General features: G+C 32.7%; 1 protein-coding gene across 1 annotated transcript; it reads right to left on the minus strand.

Moving 5' to 3' along the window:
- Positions 1–6,810: 6,810 nt before the first annotated feature.
- Positions 6,811–11,584, minus strand: LOC132034064 (amino acid permease 3-like). Its single transcript, XM_059424284.1, has 7 exons — positions 11,434–11,584; positions 9,522–9,630; positions 9,200–9,433; positions 8,790–8,883; positions 8,479–8,693; positions 8,034–8,173; positions 6,811–7,738 (listed from the first exon to the last, which is right to left on the minus strand). Exons 1-7 carry the CDS (start codon positions 11,437–11,439, stop codon positions 7,085–7,087), a joined length of 1,452 nt encoding a protein of 483 aa, XP_059280267.1. The 5' UTR covers positions 11,440–11,584; the 3' UTR covers positions 6,811–7,084.
- Between the last annotated feature and the right edge of the window lie 8,449 nt (positions 11,585–20,033).

The raw sequence follows: 20,033 nt of genomic DNA on the forward strand, positions 1-20,033 counted from the left end.
CCAAATCAATTTTGGAATATTGAATTAATCTAGTTATATGGTATTGGACTATTAGATAATCTTTACCCCCATGAGTTACATTTTGTGATTGAATTATTTTATTTCCCAAAAAAATATATTTTATTAGCGGTGTCAAATTAACTGGTTGGGTTGATTTGAGTGGGCCATAAGTTGTTTGAGCTAAAAAGGGTTGAGCTAAAAAGCGGGTTAACCCAACCCGCCCAATTCTTAAGTTTTAATTACTTTATTTTTACTTTTATAATTTATTAAGTATCTAATAATCTTTTGTTCCTTATTAAAACTATATATAATATATCAAACAAAAAATATCTTTTTGAAAATATTTTACAAGATTTCTCCTAGATTAATTTGGGCTACATACCAGTCCACCTTTTAGATGAAATTTAAATTGAGCGGGTCAAATAAACGCTTAAACTAATAAATGTAAAATAAGCCCAACCTTTAACAATTGGGCGGATCATGTATTTTAAAATTTAATTTTGTCATCCCTAAACCATATTAACTGTTGAAATCAAATAAAAAAAAGTTATTTGTCGTTGTTTATATAGTTATTTATTTATTTATTTAAACTTGTATTTATAATGATTAATTTTTTAGCAGAAAATGGACTACCTCGTGTTGAAGGTATTAATACAGGGATTTGTGAAAGGTTGGTTCTTGGAATTGAATGTCCACCAGAAGAAGATTCAAGGATATGCCTAACTGAGTGCAGTAAAATATCCAAAGGTCATCACCCCATCGATCATTCTTGTTTACAAGGCCACGATTCAACTTTCTGCTTTTGTCAGTGGCTATCAAATTTATGTTAAGATCTAGTTAGTTAATAATTCAGGATCTGTTAGGCGTACAGAATGAAAACTTCAGTTTGGATTTTACGAAATTTTTTATGAAAGTCTTTTATTTGTGACATTGAAATTCTATATCGCTATATCAATCTTTATTTTTAGAATTTCAGTATAACATTTTTTTTTTTTCAGTATAACATTAAATAGTTAATAACTAAGATTTTAATTTCAATAGTGTAGTCATGGAAAGTCGACAGTGTGAAATCGAAGAATTACAAATAATCATACAAAAAAGAATCTAATTGTGTAGCCGAAAACTGAACATTGCTTCACAAGAATATTGTAGGCACCAACTAATTCTAGAAGAAAACTTTGAAAATGTAGTTTTTGTAAAGCCACTTTAATTTTCTTTTGCTAACAACGGACATAGCATGAACTTGCATCAATCAGAGGCGGATCCAGGATTTAGATTATATGGGTTTAATATTAAGAATTTTAGTATTGAACTCATTATATTTTAAAAGTTATGGGTTCATATCTACTATATATACAACTTTAATAATTTTTTACACATAAATTTATACACCGTGTCGAAAGTTGGGTGTTCAATTGAACCCCCACTTAATAGGCTAGATCCGCCCTTGGCATCAATGCTGATTCTTCATGAAGTTGTGTGAAGTATAAAATTTTTCTAAATATAAGAGGGGATCATTGTATTAATTCAATTAAGTGCATGTGTTAATAGATGTTTTGTTTCCGCGTTGTACGTTATAGTAAATAAAATAAGTAAAAACGCAGCATGTGCAAACACACTTATTCTAAACTACAAAAGAGGTCTTAATGTCTTTTTTCATTTGATTATGACCAGAATTCATAGCCAAATTCTACACGTATATGCAACTTATTAAATCATAATCTTAACATACTTCGTAGCCAAATTCCACTAGTAAATCTTGCAAGAAGCATGCCGTCCTAAAAGAAAAAGAACAAGAAGAAAACAAGAGTGGAAAAGAAAGAAACAATTGAATATGGTACTACCATATATTTTGAAGATATTAGAGATTGTTCAAGACCATCATTGCTCCCCTTTGTGTCAATGATTTTTCAAAAACCGATTGAACCGACCGAATCGTAACATACCAAACCGATTTTAGGTTCTTTTTAATAAAATCGAAGGTTTTAAAATAAATTGATAACCGTACTGAATAATTAGGGTGGGTTTTTTATTGTATAAAAATACCGAACCGAACTGAATAAATACATATGTAGAAATATATTTTATATATCATAATTTATAATACATAGCTTTAGATATTTTGTCCTTGGGATGAATTTAAATGGAGAGGGCTATAATTAAAACTTAAACCTACCTGTCGATCCTATTGAAACAAAATACATAAAGTCTCGAAGACTACTACACGATAATATCATCAACTGCTCCAAAAGAAGGAAAGTTTTGGTTTCTCCTCCTCTTCTTTTTGTTTATATTTTTTCTAAATTTTTTAAAGTTCTTATTCCAATTAGCAATGGTAATAACTACATATAACTTCATATTGCAAATTCTTTAACTAATTTTTTTAGTACAATTACTCTTTCTCCACTGCCACTGGAACCTATATGACAATTTATATATATAGTTCTACTTTTCAATAATTTCTTATGATAAAAATAATCTTTAAACACCAATTATCATGTCTTGATACAATTGTGATTTGTCGCCTTGCCACCTGCAAGATCCATCAATCCATTGTATAGTTCTAGTTTTTTTCTTTTTTTTTAATATTCTTTTAGAAGCAACGAATATACGTATTTATCATGTAGTGTGTTCCCTATAAGTTATAATTAGATGTCGTTGTATTTGTGAGCATCAATAAAGTAGCGTTTTCAGTTCGTTTCTTCCATACCTTTTTAATCCTTATTTTTTGTATTGTATTAGGTGATTTTAAAAAAAAATACCGAAAATTAACCGAACCGTACCGATATCGAAGAAAAATCGATCTCATTGGGACGGTTTTCAAAAGTTTAATTTTGATTATATATAGTAGAGTAACCGAAAAATTAATATAATATAAATTTTTGCAAAAAACTGACTGAACCGAACCATTGACACCCCTACCTTTATCCTTCTGATTTATAATGTTTGCTGTTTGTTAGTTCACTTTTTGTTCTCACTAGCTCCATGTTATATCCTATGCTTCACAAGCATATACCTAATTTTCCTCCTCCATCCCTTTCCATACCCTCGTAAGTGGAGAAATTTAAATTATTTTTTATACTGTTGCCACTGTTTGATGTAGACTGGTGGTCATAGATTCACTAATATATTTGGTAACAAAATTATTTTTATTGTCATAGATTGATTATTGTTGTAAAAAGTATTTTTGACAATAATTTTTTTTTTGTTCTTAAAAAAGATTTTTTTGCAACAATAATCAATCTTGACAACAAAATTAAATTCTTGGCAACAAAAAAAAACTTCATTTGCCAACAATAAAATTAAGTTGTTAACAAATATTAAATTTTTGTTATCATTTCTGTACTTTCTTGCAGTGATTTCAATTTCTAAAGGCTTCTTTGTTGATTATTCCAGATTTATCTGTAATGGGGGGTAAAAAGAGGAGTGGTCATTTTAAAATTCTTCTTAGCAATCTTCCAAAAAGTTCAACTTTAAATTGGTTATGTGTGAATAGCATTTGCTCCAACTTTTCTCACCCATAAGGCAATTATCAAATAAGATTCGATCGAATAGGGAATGCGTGATTCCATACTGTATGGATTTGATATGGATGGTAGCAGCTTCAACTACATATTCCCTTTTTGTTTTCTTGTGGTTTTTTTCAAGAGGGCACTTTGGATGGTACTTGGAAAGGTTCCATTTGGTACACAGAGCACCAGGCTTACTCCAATGGAAAGAAAAGTTAGTTTGTCTCATCTTTTACCTTTTTTTTATTTTATTTTTTATTTATCTAATAACAGTCGGGTCAGCTTGCACGTATATTGATTATTTTATTTGGTACCTGTTATTTTCCACCGTCATAGATATGGAGCGACTCTATTCACCAAAATTTTATTTGTATGGATGGAGAGATGATATCACCTAATCTTTTACAATCAAATTTAGTAGGCATAATACATAAAAACACCCTCAAACTTGGCCTTAGCTGCAAGTATCCCCTCCAACTTTGGTTGTTCACAAGTAGGCACCTCAACTTGTTTCCACTTTGTCAGTTGAACACTCCAACTTACAAAAATATCATCTAGACACCTCCAAATATGTGTAACGTCGTGCTGCCACATCAGCATTTGTGTTGACGTGTTCAACTTTATACAATTGATGTCTTTCTTGTCGCGTCAAAAGTTAAGAGGCACACCGTACAATTTGGCTAAGTTTGAGGACTATTTATGTATTATGCCAATTTAGTATGTAGGTGATTCTTCATTCAAAATTGTAAATCCCACATTTTAAGGACGTTTACCTATAAATATACTTTAAATGATCTGATAGCACAAAAATTATTTACACTAATGGTGTACATAACTTAAACTCATTCTCATTTTAAAATTGAAATGACTAAAATCTAGAATACAATCAAATGTACGAAACCGACTTGTACACAACCAAGCTTGACTCATTGATGGAGTATATCATGAGTAAATTTCTCAAAAGATGATCCAAGTTGGGGAAATTATGGACCAAAGTTACTTTGCTTTGTTTTGTATTAATAAAGTCATTCAATTTATGTGTTACTCTCTCTGTCTATTTTTAGTTGTCCGATATTGACTTGACACACCCCTTAAGAAGACATAAATAGAATGATAATTTTACTATATCGCCCTTAATTATTACCGAGTCAGCTAATGACTTAAATCAATCAAACATACTTTAAAAGTTGTGCAGCGATTAACAATACATTAAATTTTCCAACCCAATAATTAATGGTAAAGGTAAAACATGTATGAAATGGTAAATTATCTCTTGATTTTCCAAACTGAATAAGTAAAAATTGACGTATCTTAAAAACTTACTCTGCCGGATTGTGAACTAAAATTCACTAGAAATCTGTCTTGCCATTTTAAATTCTAATTTATATCCCACGAATCATGAATGAACGTTTCAGGTTTGAGTGATTCTGCTTTTTTTTTTTTTTTTTGGGTAAAATGTTTCAGAAGATAATTATCAAAACGTGATGAAGATAAATCCCGAATGAAAAAAAAAATAGACAGGAATATATATATAATGCATGTGATGCTTATACCAAATCAATAAATCACATGGTAATTTATGCATATACTTTTTTTTTATTAAATCGCGATTAATTAATCCATATTTTCACTTTATTAAATCACATTTATCATAATAAATTAATATAATTTCTTAAAGTCAATAAATTTAGTGTAAATCATGAAATATAGATTAGAATATAAAATGCCAACACGGATTTTCGGTGAATCTTATTCACAATTCGGCAATAATGATTTTATAAGATATAATACACAAATTGAATGACTTTATTAATACAAAACAAAGCAAAATGACTTTGTTCCATAGTTTCCTTAACTTGAACGACCTTTTTGAGAAATTTACTCAGTTTATCATATATTAATATCTTTTAGTTATGACTATTTTGCTCGTAATCTAGTGTTTTGCTCCATAAGTCAATCTTGGTGGTGTACGACGAATTATGACAATTCTGTTGAGTTGACCAATTGACCCGAACTCAGTTATTGACACGTGAATGTTTTAACTTGTGATTTGTGAAAATTGTTTGGATGTGAAACATGTACGCTATTGAGATTGTAGTTATACGTGATGAAATGTTTTTATGAAATCAAGATGATTGAATAAAGATCGTCGTTCTACAATGGTAATTCTATCGAAATTTACTGAGAGAAAGGGGCACGCTTTCCAAGTATTAGGCTTAACCTCACTTAGCGCCTATCAAGGCACCTTTATATGTGGTAGTTCGTTGCGTTTTGCACCCTAATGTGTGCTATCTTTTGCGATTTGCAACTTTTTAAAAAAAAAAAAAAAAAAATTGAACCGTAATCTCTTTGTTTCCTTGCAAAACAATAAGACCACCCTTTTTATAGATTTACCATGAGGGCAAAATAGGAATACAAATATATATTTTTTTCTTCATTTTAGTTTCAAAGACCTCGTTTAACAGTAACTTCCCTTGTGGTTTACGATAATACGCTTACCTCCTTTATTTTGATTTATTCGTAACAATACTTTTAACCTACTTATTATAATATAAAAAGTATGTGATTTGACTAATTTTCCCTTATTAATATATTTTTTGTTGTTTAATTTATTTTGTAAACATCTTTTAAAAAAAAAAATCATTTCCGTCTTCCTTTGAATTTCCTTCTTCCATTGATGTTGCAAGGTAACTTGGAACATTTTAGAAGTTGCCCTAACTTTGTCTTTTACACCCTCTGTTTCAATTTATATGACACTTTTTTATTTTTTCGAGATTCAAATTAACTATGTAAATATTGATCAACATTTAAAAAAAAAATCATCATATGACATGAGAAAAATTGCAACTTATACTTCTTTGCATATAGTTTTTAAATAGTTAAATATTAAATTTAAAATATTAAGTTAATCAAATCTAATTTAATTTCAAAGATTAGTCAAATTGACTTTTTGACAAACGAAAAGTGCCAACGAATTGAATTGGACTTTTAATCACCGGAAAAGCTAGTGAGACTTTTTTACTTGGCCCATATTGACTTGACACAACCCATTAAAATATATATATATTAGGATTTTATTTTACTAAATTAACCTCTTATTAATTATGCTTTTGAAATCTAAATTTAATTATTAATGTTTGTAGTTACTTAATTGTAAAAATAATATTGAAAACAAACATATATCTCTTTGGAATTTTTAAAATGGACACATAAAAAGGAAAATCTATAGAATCTATTTTTCTATAAGAGTCGAGTAAAAAAGGAAAGGATGGAGTATATATGAGTAGATTTAAAGAAAGAGTTGAATAAATGGAGACAATGGCTACAGTTTCAGATTTCAATTTTGTCAGTAAAACATGGACTACAAGATTCAAAGTTGAGATATTACAATTTTTCTTTTGCCCTTTCAAACTACCCACATAAATACATAGAAGGACTTCCTTTTTTTTTTTTTTTTTTTTTTTAATGGTACTTAAAAAACACATTAAAAACTACAAACTGAAAAATAGCAACTTGCTAGCTAGTCAGGGCCTTCTTGGGCCTTGTTTGGTTATGAACATCAACAACAATCATTATCAGTAACTAGTCTTGAAAGGCTTGTAAACTTGTAGATCAGATACAACACCAGCAAAAGAACCAGCAGCTGCAGCAATTGAGATAATAAGGCAAGCAACACTGAGTATTTGAAGACTGAGCCATTTTGTGCTCCATTTTGGTATCTTCTTTTGTACAATGTACATTTCCACTGGAAAATAAACAGTCAAAGGCCAAAATCCAAATGCTCCAAGGATTCCAACGATGTCGTTGAAGAATGGCAATAGCATAGAGATAACCGTGGTGATGATGACGAAAATCGTCCTCCATACTAGTCGGAAAAGGTTGAGGTTGTAGGATTTATAGCCCGGGAGCGAGAAACTAATATCCTTGGTGATGAATTTACTGTTAGGGTACCATTCTGCTGCTGTTTTTTCAATGAAGGCGAAAAGAGGTTGGCAGTAAACTTGGTATGCACCTACAAGGTGTACGACGATGGCTACGTTGGCTATATCGAGTAGCCAATAAGGGTTGTAGAATCCGAAACCGGTTAATAAGTTTCCAGGAGCAAGGTCTCCAAATGCTGCATAGCCAAAGCAGCCACAAAGCATGTAGAAAAGTGTTGTTACTGCTACACTAATTAGAGTTGCATTTTTCATTGTCTTGGCTTCTGATGGTGGGGATTTGAGTGTATCCTGTATTATATAGGAAATTATCGACATCAAGTTAATCATGACGGATAAATAATGAAAAGGATTTTTCATTTTTGGCCTGTCGATCAAAATTAATTACAGGCGGTAGCCAAAATATACAAAACATATACGCTGATATGTATATTATATGATACAATATGTATATTGTATGTATATTTATACTTAAATATAAAATATATACATTGACGGATATATCTTATAGGCGGCCCAAAAAGATAATTATCCCCTCTTAGGGGAAAAAAAAAAAAAAAAGTGATGAAGGCTATGTATTATTTACCTGAATCTCAATAAGGATGAGGGAGTAGGAATAGGCAAAAGCAATAGCTCCAAGTGCTTGGAAAGTTTTCCAAATCTTTTCCATTTCAGTCACAGTTCCAATGCTAATTCCAGTAAGACTTCCTCCAATTTTTCCAGTTTCTTCAATCAAAAGGGTACAGGAACAAAAAAAAGTTAAGCAGATCAGTACCTTGAAAATGAATAAAATTAGAAGGTTACGAAAACCTTTATTATATGTCTCACACAACTAAAACCAGCTGCGTGAGACTTCTTCTGTAACCAGCTGCGTAAGACTTCTTTCTGTCTCACAAGTTGGTGGACTACAAATCTTACAATTTAGGACCACTTTTTTGTGAGATAAAAAAAAAAGTCTTATACAACTAGTGTCGGTTGTGTGAGACATAATAAAATAAATTAAAAAGTTACTGTGAAAAATTGTAACAAACCTGCCACTTGAGCAATTCCTAAGCCTAGACCAATAGTAGAGTAAGTGAAGGACATGACAGCAGCAACAATTGAGAGCCACCAAATCTGATCAAAATCTGGGATTTGTGAGAAAACGATTTCTATTACTCCAAACATGATCATGTATGGAGTGCTTGGTACGAGACAAGGTGCTTTATGACCATGTTTATGAAAACAATCTGATCTTTTAATAGCCCTGTTCCATTTTGCAGAAAAAATAAAGGAAACAAATTAGCGCAATATTCACCTAAGAAACAGAATAATGAGATATAAATTCAATAACAATACTTACATCATGCTAATTGAAGATGCAATTGTGTATCCAATAGCAACTCCAAACAGATTCACATACTGAATCCATCCACAAATCTTGACTTGGAGACCACCTGAAAACATTTTCAACAAATAGCCAAAAATGAGTAAATAAATAAGAAAAAATACCCCATCACTATAAAATATCTTAATTACTTGTATCATTTCGTTAGCAAATTGTCTTGTATTTGTCGTTGTCCTTAACAGTGCTCCAATTTGAAGTATAACGGAGGATAATTTTAAAATAAGACAGAAATACAAGACAATTTGTTAACGATAAAGGTATGATTAACCCGGCATATAACAAATGGTAAAATTAAGATATTTCGTATATTAGAATCAAAATTTGGATTTCTTCCACACAAAAAAACAACAAAATTATAACTATACCAAGATTGGCTTGTACAGCATCCATATAAGTATAGTTTCTCTTGCCAGAAACGGGATCACCAGAGCGGTAGCAATCGGAAAGAAGAGCAGAGGTGTAATAAGTAATAAAAGAGAACAAAAGCATAACAATAGGACCAGCAATCCAACCAAGCTGAGCTACTGCCCAAGCCAAAGACAAAACTCCTGAACCAATTACAGCTGTTATGATATGAGCACTTGCTGTCCAGACACTCCCTGTAACAAAAGAAAAATCCCAAGAATTATAAAAAAATTAAGTCTCACAAATTCAAGAACTGAAATGGGGTTGAGAAAAAAAAATTACCAGTTCTTTTGAGACGGCCATCATCGTCAAAGCATTTGGATTCATTGACATTGACAGAAAGGTCGAACACTTGGTGCTTTGATGAAACAACGTTGTTGGTATCTCCCATCTTTGTGTTTTTTGCAGAAATCAAAGGAAAAAAATCCAATGAAAGACAGAAAAGGATGAGTTTTTCTCTTCTACTATACTGTTCTATGTAAGATAAGAAAAATAAATGCCTAGCTAAGTTTGTGGCTGAGTTAAATGGACCACACTATACTGATCTTTAGCTCAGATTGAACTGAAGAGAGTGAAATAACTACAAGTGCTTAGAGAATAGAGAGTAGTATAAATATAATTTCTGTGCCCACTTTTATGCATGTTACATAAGCACAACTGGTAAAAGTAGGCCTCATTAAACCGTATTTATTTCGGGATTCATATTATATCTGAAGGAAATATATATAATTTACACAAGATCTCAATAATCTCCCCAATTCTCCAAATAAGAAAATAAGTATAGTAGTACTTGAAGGAAAATAGTTTTATTTATAAACTCATAAATCTTTAAATGATCTCTACAATTCTCCTATTGTAGTACTGCAAAAACTAGTTTAGTCAAAATAAAAATCCTATTTAGACATGAATTACATAAATACTAAATCCTAAGCAAATTTGGTTTCTACTCCAACTTTCAAATATTCTTCCAGCAGTACCCTATTGATAATAATCCAAATTTTATTTAGACTTAAATTAAAGAACCAAGCGAAATCAAATTCTAAACAATTTTTTTTTTCAATAGTATCTTGAGAATATATTTATTAGTTTATTTATAACTTATTGTATACGAGAATTGAACCAAAAGATTTTAAAGCTCAACTCACACTCTTTTGGTAGTAGACTTCTAGGTAAGATAAATAAACATACTACAATGCATACGTTAATATGTTAAGAATTCAATGTCGATAACTTAAGTACATACACGACTCTCTTTCACTACATGTTTTTCCCTCGTGTTAAGGGGAAATGAAAAAGATTGAAACAAGAAAAGAAAAAACAGAAATAGTAAAGCACGTGATAATTAGTAGAATTAATGAGTCCAAAAAGAGCAATTGGACCCCCGTAGTTTGACTCGATACGACTTCAAAAGATGACTTCTTCTCGATATTTGTAATCATAAGCAATATTTAATTAAATTATTCTTATCTTCTTTAAGTGTGAAGTTACATCTCTTAATGGAATAGTAAGATTAGAATTACAATAATATCTTCAGATTTTCTAAATAATAAATACTTCAGAACAAATATTTTCCACCGAAATGACAGATAAAAAGATCAAAGGAGTAGTAAAATCAGGTAGAAAATACCAAAAAACTTAAACCAAAGAAGGCAAGGAACAAAAGGCTACATACTATTTTGTGATTTTTTTTTGTTCATTTTACTTATTGTTGTCTTTCACTTATTTCAATTTGGTAGGGGGCATAGTGGGCAGAGAGGAAGAGCAGTTGAGTGTTGAACTTGTTCTGTATTTATTGTGAATGTTTTAATTTACTTTGTAACAAAGCTAGTATATAATGGAGCCAGACTGCCTAACTGTCTTTGGCTTATTTGAGTTATTGCAACTTGACTTTTGTGAGAACATTTTCTTCATTGCTTTCTTCTTAAGCTATGTTTTGTCCTGGTCTTTTTGTTGTCCAAGATTCAAACATTTAATTCTATAATTTATATACAACTTCTTCACTAACTCAAATCATGCATGCATCAGTAAGATCTATACTTGTTTTACTCATCAAATTTATTGTTAAATCTTAGATTCATTTCTGCCCGATAGAACTAAAAGTAAGTAGCGACCAATTGTAGATTGGATATTAAAGTAGTGAAATTCCTCAAACTGAAAAATGAAAAGAAAGATGAACAAAGGCTTAGTATCTTACATTCATTTGTAATTTTGTATTTTCCCTCCTTTAGAATGAGTTCCTAAATTGATGAAACAAATGCAAAATCTTGCACAAACTCAAGAAGGAAATTAAAGGAGCGTTAGAGAGTGATTAGGAGTTGTGTGGCTCACTTAATTTGAGCAATGTCTTAACATTTATATACTAGTTGGACAATGTATTAAAATAGTATTTTGAGTTTATCTCTTTAAAACAGAACCTTTGAATCAAAAGTGGGCAAATAAAAAAAATTTCTTCACATGTATTGCTTCAATTCATGATCATCCATGGTTGCTGAAAGGGAATAAGGTTCTTTTATATATTGAAGCCAAAGAGTATAAATATATATTTTGTGTTGCAAATTTAGAACCTATCAATTTTATTAGTCAAATGTCTTTCTATAGTCTATGGAATAATTTTAAAAAATGGTACTACCTCTTTCCCTTTTTTAATCACATATACAAGACTAAATTACCATTAATGGATGGAGACATTACGTATCTAATTCCAAACTTAATGCTCCCCTACGCCTTAGGAAAGAAAGGTTGTAACGTAAATAAAAATTCAACCTTATTAATTAACTCACTAATTATTATTATTTTCTTTTGTTGGTGGGTGGGGGTTATAATACTACTTAATTATCTACTTGCTGTATTTTGTTTAGCTTGATGAGGGAATTAGCTCTCCTTATTTGAATGGATATGTTTACGAAGAAAATCTTTGCATCTTTGAGTTTACAACAAATTAAAATCTTTAACTATCAACCACCCCTTAAGGATTCTACATATAAGAGCTATAGCTCATGTTCATTTGTTTTGTTTGAGAAAGAAGAAAACGAAAAGATCTTAGAAGATATTGTTGTCGATAGCATTGTGTGCCCTCTTTGAAAGTAGGTTTAGCATGAATATAATTAGAGATATACCTATAAATGTACCGACAAATATTACATAGTATTTTTTAAGACGTACATTTTTCGCCAAAGCTGCTGTTAGTGAGCTTTACATTAATACCGATTCTCATAAATTTAGGGGGAATTCAAAAATTTACTTATATTACGAAAGGGAAAAAAATCTATTTTAGAAACGTTTCAGTAGAGCTTTTCTAATGTTGGGATTTGGGAACAATGTGTTTTATATGCTCTTACGTACCTTCTAATACATGAAATATTCACCCAACCAATAATTATAAATACATATACTGATTAACTATTTATTAGTAGGAAAATGAAATATCGAGTAGTCGTATTAATTATTATTATTATTATTATTGGTATAAAATGTGAAATAACTTTGGAAATTGCGAAACTTATTACGTAAATTATGCGAAGATATAACTGCAGATTTCAGTAATAAAGTATACGACGTATAAAAATTATATTTTCCTATTACTTGTTCTTGTGGAATGTGGTCTGCAACAGCCGATTGTATGACACGTTGCTTGCAACGACACACGTCTACTTTTTTCTCTTTCGTAGCAGTAGGGAAAGCCTTAGAAAAAGGGTCAAATGTATCGATTCTTTTTAATTCCTGACTCGATATCCGATCTTTTGTTTTGGACTCGATTAATCCAAATTCACATCTTATAAAACCAATTAAGAAAAAGTGTTTCTTGTGACAAAAATCACTTGAAATCCGAGGGTGACTACTCTTGGTGATACTATTTCGATTCTACTTTTAAAATTATCCTCTTAAGCGAATAATTTTAGTACCAACAGAGGAATGGGTTAAAAGAATTGGTAAGCAAGAGTATTTTATTTATGAACTATTCATTTTAATTAAAAAATCTTAATCTTTTTATTTTAGTTTTTCTTTGGATACATTTCTACCAATTGTAGTGAGGTTAATGTTTGACCATCCCGCTTAAGCAAATACTATTCTCCTTGAGAGTATCTTGCACCTCCCATGCAATTCTCGAGTCCGGAACTAAAATAACCTCAGAAAAAAGTTTTTGAACCAAACTACCCCAAAAAAAAAAAAAAAAAAAAAAAGTTACAAAACTGCCTTTAGCGCAGTAAAGGGGTCCGTGTTTTTTGTTTTTTGTTTTTGGCCCTTTTGGTTTACCCCTCTTTCATTACATTTTTTAACGTACTTTGACCATAGATTAATCGTAGCCAGGACCGAAATATCAATATTTTATATAGAACCCTACTTATTTTTGTGCGATTAATAAGGTAGGCTCAATACATCAAGGATAAGAAAATCTTCGGATTGCCGTTTTAGTGGTTGAAAAGTGCTCGAACGCCATTTTTATTTGAAGGCTTGGTGTCATTAGCTTTAAGTTCTTCACGAATACTTAAACTTGTTCATTAATAATAAACCAAAAGTAGTAAAAATACAATCATCAAAAAAAAAAAAAAAAACTTAAAATACATTCATCAATTCATGCCCTTGAGTTGATGAAAAACTAAACATACTAATATTCTTCAAAATAACAACATCATCATAAGTTAAACTTAAAACTAAAATGACAACATTCTTAATCATCAGAGATAGAAGTCCTCAATATCGTCCCCCAAAAATATTGGCGGTTTCTTAAGACACATCTTTTTTCAGTAGATGTTATGTTACACCTCCGAAAATTTCCCGTTAACGTACCATGAATAGACTAATGAAGGGCACGACGTATACGATGTTTTGATAAGTAAGGAATAGCTTTTGATGATCCTAATCGGGATTTCAAAGACATTTGAGATAAGTGGAGAAAGTTGTTAAGGAAAGCAAGGTATATGTTATGTGTCGGACAAGATTTACGAGCATCGAATTAATGAGAGCTTAATGATGTTTTGGAGAAGAGCTATAACGTCCCTTAGATTAGTAATGAAGTGTTAAACAAGTGTCAAGAAGGTTCCATAAGGATTGGAGATCAAACGAATAACGGAGATCATTTTAGGAAAAAGGGGTTATACGACCAACTTATTTCGTATAAGGGTCCGTATTATAAGAAGATGATGATTGCTGGTGAACCACGACCACTTATGTCAATGTTCCACGAACCGTATAAGTGTCGTGGAAGTTCAATTTGAGTAACGTATAAATGTGATCTCACTTCATTAATTTCATTTCCCACATTTCTTTCTCTCTCAAGACCTCTAGAAGGTTCCATATACTTCATCTACAAGAATACAAAAATCAAAGATCAATATCAAGAATTCAAGTGAATCAAGTGTATGAAATTCATCAAAGTTCATCAAGCTAAGAAATTTCAAAAGTGAAAGGTTTTGGGTGCAAAAGTATTCCACTCAAGACTTATTCTTCCATTATCTAAGGTAAGTTTTATGGTATTTTCATGATGTTTGAGGTATTGAAAAGTTGAAACACTTGGATTGTAGAAGAATATAGAAAATGGGTCATAAATGTGGGAATAGTGTCATTGTTGAGTAGTAGTTGGAATGAATCATGAAAATGGATATGTTGTGATTGTAAGTAGGTTATGAATGACATTTAGAACATGGAATAAGCATTGTACGCAAAAGAACGCGATTGAACTATGATCATGATTATGGAGGAATTGAAGTGAAATTGTGAAATGTGGATAATGTAAATGAATGATGATTGTTGCTTATGATATTGTGATTGTTGTTATGAATGTTTGGGAGTTGATATGTAATATAAGGAAAGTCGTACAAACAAAGGGAATTCTGCTCAATTTTCTCTAGCTTTAGTAAGCACGTTCATATAATCGGTTAGCTAATGTTAATACGAGCTTTCTTGAAGGAAAAAACGCGAGCATCGAAGGAGAACAATCAAGCAATAGAATTGATAACGAAAGAGGTATGTAAGGCTAGTCCTTTCTTTCTAAGGCATGACTCTATGGTATGAATCTTCCTATCTTTCTATGACTCTTTACATATATGTATATATTGAAAATGATAAGTCTAAGTTATAAAGAGCTCTCACGAGATAAAGTTAAGAGGTATGTTATGAATATGAAGTCTAGAGATCCTAAAACTTATGATATGATGTTTCTACAAAGCTAATGACCTTCATACGATTCCTTGCTATTATTCATTGTTGGCATGAATTTTATGGCATGATTTTCCTCCTTCTCCATGAATTTCCTACATTCCGGAGAACTAAGAGTCTATGTTCACGAATAGTCATATGAGATAAAGATAAGAGATGCATTACGAGCACGATAGTGATGACGATGAGTCTATGGCGATAAGGAGCTACATATGTATAAGATAAAGAAAAGAGGTAAGACACGAGTATGATAATTGATGATGATGAGTTAAGTCTAAAGAATCCTAAAGTGAGATATGATGCCAATGAAGTTAATGATTCTAAGTATGGTTCCATTGATGCTTTTTCTTGTGTACACTCACCTTAAAACGTTAGTCCCTTCAAGGTGAGATATGATGATTATGATTACTCCATATGTAATCGGGGGTCCTCAACCTCATGTCACTCCGACATTTCCATAGTGCCTTTAATGTGCTAATGTATGCTTTAATGATAGATGTATGGTAACGCTAAGGATGATGTTGATTCCATTCATGTATTTTTAAGTATATGTATGTATGTATGTATGTAAGCATCGAGTCCCTATGGCCGAGTACGGATAGCATCGAGTCAGCACGGATAACATCGAGTCGGAAGGCTCTAATAAGAAGGGGTAAGACGGATATCATCGAGTCCCGAGAGGACCGAGTACGGGTGATACTGAGTCTATATGGCCGGGTACGTGGCTGTACTGCAATTGTAAATTATTGCTTATGTAAGCATATGGATGTAACAAGTGTATCCTTAGGAGAATAAAGGGGTAAGTACGTATGACGAATGTTTAAAAAGTATTGTGAGAAATGAACAGTTCTTTTATCTTATGCTATCCCTTAAGCTCTTATTGTAACACCCTGCATCTTGGAACTAAGTTTAGACTCATAGCATTAGAGTTTTAGCGGAAAAACTGAAGGTTTGAACGTTTTGCGAAAATGGTTGATACGCCTTTGGTCTTGATCAGTTTGAAATTTGGGGTTACAGTATGTAGAAATACCTTTCTAACGATATAAGGACCAAGCCAATCGTAGATCGGATCAAGGAGATATGATCATCTCAATATGGCTAATAGTAAAGCACTTGAAATCCTATAGAATCGGCTAAGTTTTCGATACGTCTGACTTCCAGTCAAATTTCGTGCAAATCCCTTGGGAATTTGAGGAACCTTCCTTGATAAAAGTTGTAGCCCTTTGAAATAGCTTTCCAACGGTATATTATGATAGTTATGTACGAGAAGTTATGCCCATTTTACCGAACACCGTGTAAAATCGACACGTCGCTTCTCGGGGAGCGTGAGGGCGCGTGAGAGAGCGCACGATGGCCGCTTCGTGGAGAGATCGTGCAACTCTGAGTTTTTAGCTTCAGAATGTTGCGCGATGCACATCATCGGGAACCATCATGAAACGGGGTCAGTTTCGGGTCAAAAGGTCGGGTTTACGCGTTTAAGTTATATTTAAGGTTTGGGGTTTATAACCCCATTCACGAAAAATTTACCTAAAGTCAAGAAGAACAAGTCCCAAGCCTCAAGAACCCTACAAGGTAAGTTTTATCATGATTTTAGGTTGAATTCAAGTCCCCAATCTCTTTCTAACTTGAGTAAACCCATCTCAAGGTTCAAGAATTCAAGATTTTCGAAATCCTCTTCAAAGTTAGAGTCTTTAATTCAAGTTTGAGGCATTACCAGGTATGTAGAGTTACTATCTACGTGTGGGAACATCATTGTTGTTCCCACGCCTCAAAATCCATAAAATTATGATTTCTCTACTAAACTAGGGTTTCAATACAAAATAGGTTTCAATACCATGCTCATGTAACCCCAGGTCATGTCCATGATTATATTATGCATGAATTGTTATAATTCCATCATTGTGTTCTTAATATTTCTTTACGATTATTGAGAATCCGTCCGTAATCTATGAAAACCCATATCTTGTATTCCATGGGTTCATGCATGCTAGTTTATGATATATTATGCTATTTTCAAGAAAATACTATACATGTTTTACAAGTTCATGCAAACAAGCTATAATTTATGATATCCATGTGCAAACAAGTTATGATTCATGAAAACCATATACAAGCAAGATATGTTTCATGACATACTTTAAGTGCCACTATTTTATGTTCATGTTTTGGGAGTTGCTTTAATTACCGGGGAGGGCTTCAGATAGCCCGAAACTACGTTGCCACCGTAGGATGAGGATTAATCCACCCACGTTCGGATGATTCTCCGGATCCTTTCATATTTTATTAAATCTCATGTTCACGCCGAGTGTTCGCTGGCGGGACGCAAACACTGCATCATGTATCGGTTATAAGTTATTGCCTCCACTTATGATATTTTTACTCATGCTTTACATTATATATGTATTGTAACTCATGTTCATGTCCAGGTTTTCGATTTGATTCTTATCATGTTATTTCATGTCCCATGTTATTTCTTTCGGCTTGCTTTACATGTACATTCAATGTCGACGTCCCCTTTATTGCCGGGGGCTGCGTTTCATGCAGCACGTATTCCGTGACGTCGCATCCGCTCGGGTAGGATTTGCTCGTATCGCTCATTGGTGAGCCCCATCTCATTCGGGGTTTAGTCGCTATCGTTATTTTACTAGTTGCATTTAAAGGTATCTGGAGAGCCTTGTCCCAGCAAGTACGTTTTTCACCAAGATTCATGATTAGAGGTTTTATAGACTAGTCGGTTTAGGTTATGGTGACTAAGGTGTTTAGCCATCTGGCTCAACTTCATGTTATTTCCGCATTCATGATTTAAACAAGTATTTCATTAAAAATGACATATAAAAGCTCATCACGTTCATGATGATTCGAAAGCCATCGTGGTTGTGTGGCACCGAGTGCCGTGTTTGTGTTTATGGTTCGGGGTGACACTTATCATGTATTATTTGACGCCTTACATACTTAGTACAATACGTCCGTTTTCTTTGGACGCCGTGTTCATGCCCACAATAACAGGGAGGAGATCCACACTCGTAGGAGCTGCTAACTGGTCTTGAGAGCACTACATTATTCTGGAGGTGCCATTGCATTATTGTTTTGTGTATATGTATTTTGGGCACGGCGGGGTCCTGTCCCGTCCATATGTTTAGTACTCTAGTAGAGGCTCGTAGATACGTATGTGTGGGTAGTATGGTCTCACGATTTCCCACGTGTATATATGTATTATTTTGATAGCCAAAGGGCTATGTATATAAAGGTAAATATGTTTCAAATGAAAATGGGTTTCCTACGATTATGAGGATAAGAAATATTATGAGTAATAGAACGAGGTGTTGCAGGGGTATGACATGTTGTTCTTCACCGGTTGATGATGCTTTGTTCTTCGCCAACTTTAAATGTAAAATCTACATCGTCTTACCAAGATTCCTCCCGTTGTTTTCTTTTCTAATCCTTTGCACGGCAAGCTTGTAGGTTTCTGGACCTACTTGAGGCATGGTTATGGAGTACCTTGTTGGGATTGGAGCGTTTAGATTTTTCAAGTCACGAACAAGACGTTCTGATTCGGCAAGCCGATGTGCCCATTCTCGGCGTATAATATTCTCGCGATCCGAATATTTCACACCGCAAAATCATCATTACGCTCTATAAGAAGGTAGGAATTTAGCTCATCTAGTTTGAAATCAATGTATCATCGAAAAACTGCTATGATTTGAACTCTCATCATGCGCTATTTGGTTCTTTTTAAAGACCAAGGCTCCGAGTTTGTACTACTCGACATCAATACGTTGTAGTCTAATAACAAAAGAAAGCTACTTATATAGTTGCAAACCCCCATGTAATCCTAGTTGGAGGGGGGGGCTTTATGACCTACCTACTTACTTTATATAAAAATATTAATCTTCTCCGACATCTCAGAACCTGATCTCAAATTTACCATGTACACCATATTCTACCCTAAGGTAACGTATTTCATTCGATATTCAAATGGTTCAAAATTAACTCTTGTGGAGTTCCACGAGGCATTGACATAGCACGTTTTTGGGCGTTTAAGCCCTACCGACGCTAACTTTTGCTCCTTTGCAGCCCTCTCTAACACGCCAATTCTTCCGTCATCATATTGTTGTGTATCTCTAGATTCGGGTTGTTTGGTATTCAAAATCTTCACAATTCCCATGTCCTACATTCGTCGAATATGTTTTCTCGGGAGGAACGATATAACACGACTAATATCTCTAAATTGGTTAAAAAATGACATATTAACTCAATTTTTGCTGTTGGTAACTATTCGTCAAATTACGTTATATAACACTTAAAGTTTGAGAATTATGACGTTTTTTTTATGAGGTGTTTGGTGTTAAATATAATACATATATATCCTCGTTAGCTTATTATTCGCCAGGGTCTGACATAGCGCAGTTAATTCATGCGTTATGCAACACTCTATACTAAGACCACTAATTTCATGCATACGTTGGTTCAATATTCAAACTTCAAATCTTATTAATACAGATTTCGAATATGATTGCTCGTGTGTTAGTTGGCGACATTGGAAAAAGCCCAAGGTATCCCCTTCGCCTAAGTTTATTTTATTTTTGGTGTTAATATAACGTTTCGTCGCGTCGTATGCCGATATTTTAACTTATTCGT

This window comes from Lycium ferocissimum, chromosome 10 (assembly GCF_029784015.1).
Source record: "Lycium ferocissimum isolate CSIRO_LF1 chromosome 10, AGI_CSIRO_Lferr_CH_V1, whole genome shotgun sequence".
NCBI classification, from domain to species: domain Eukaryota; kingdom Viridiplantae; phylum Streptophyta; class Magnoliopsida; order Solanales; family Solanaceae; genus Lycium; species Lycium ferocissimum.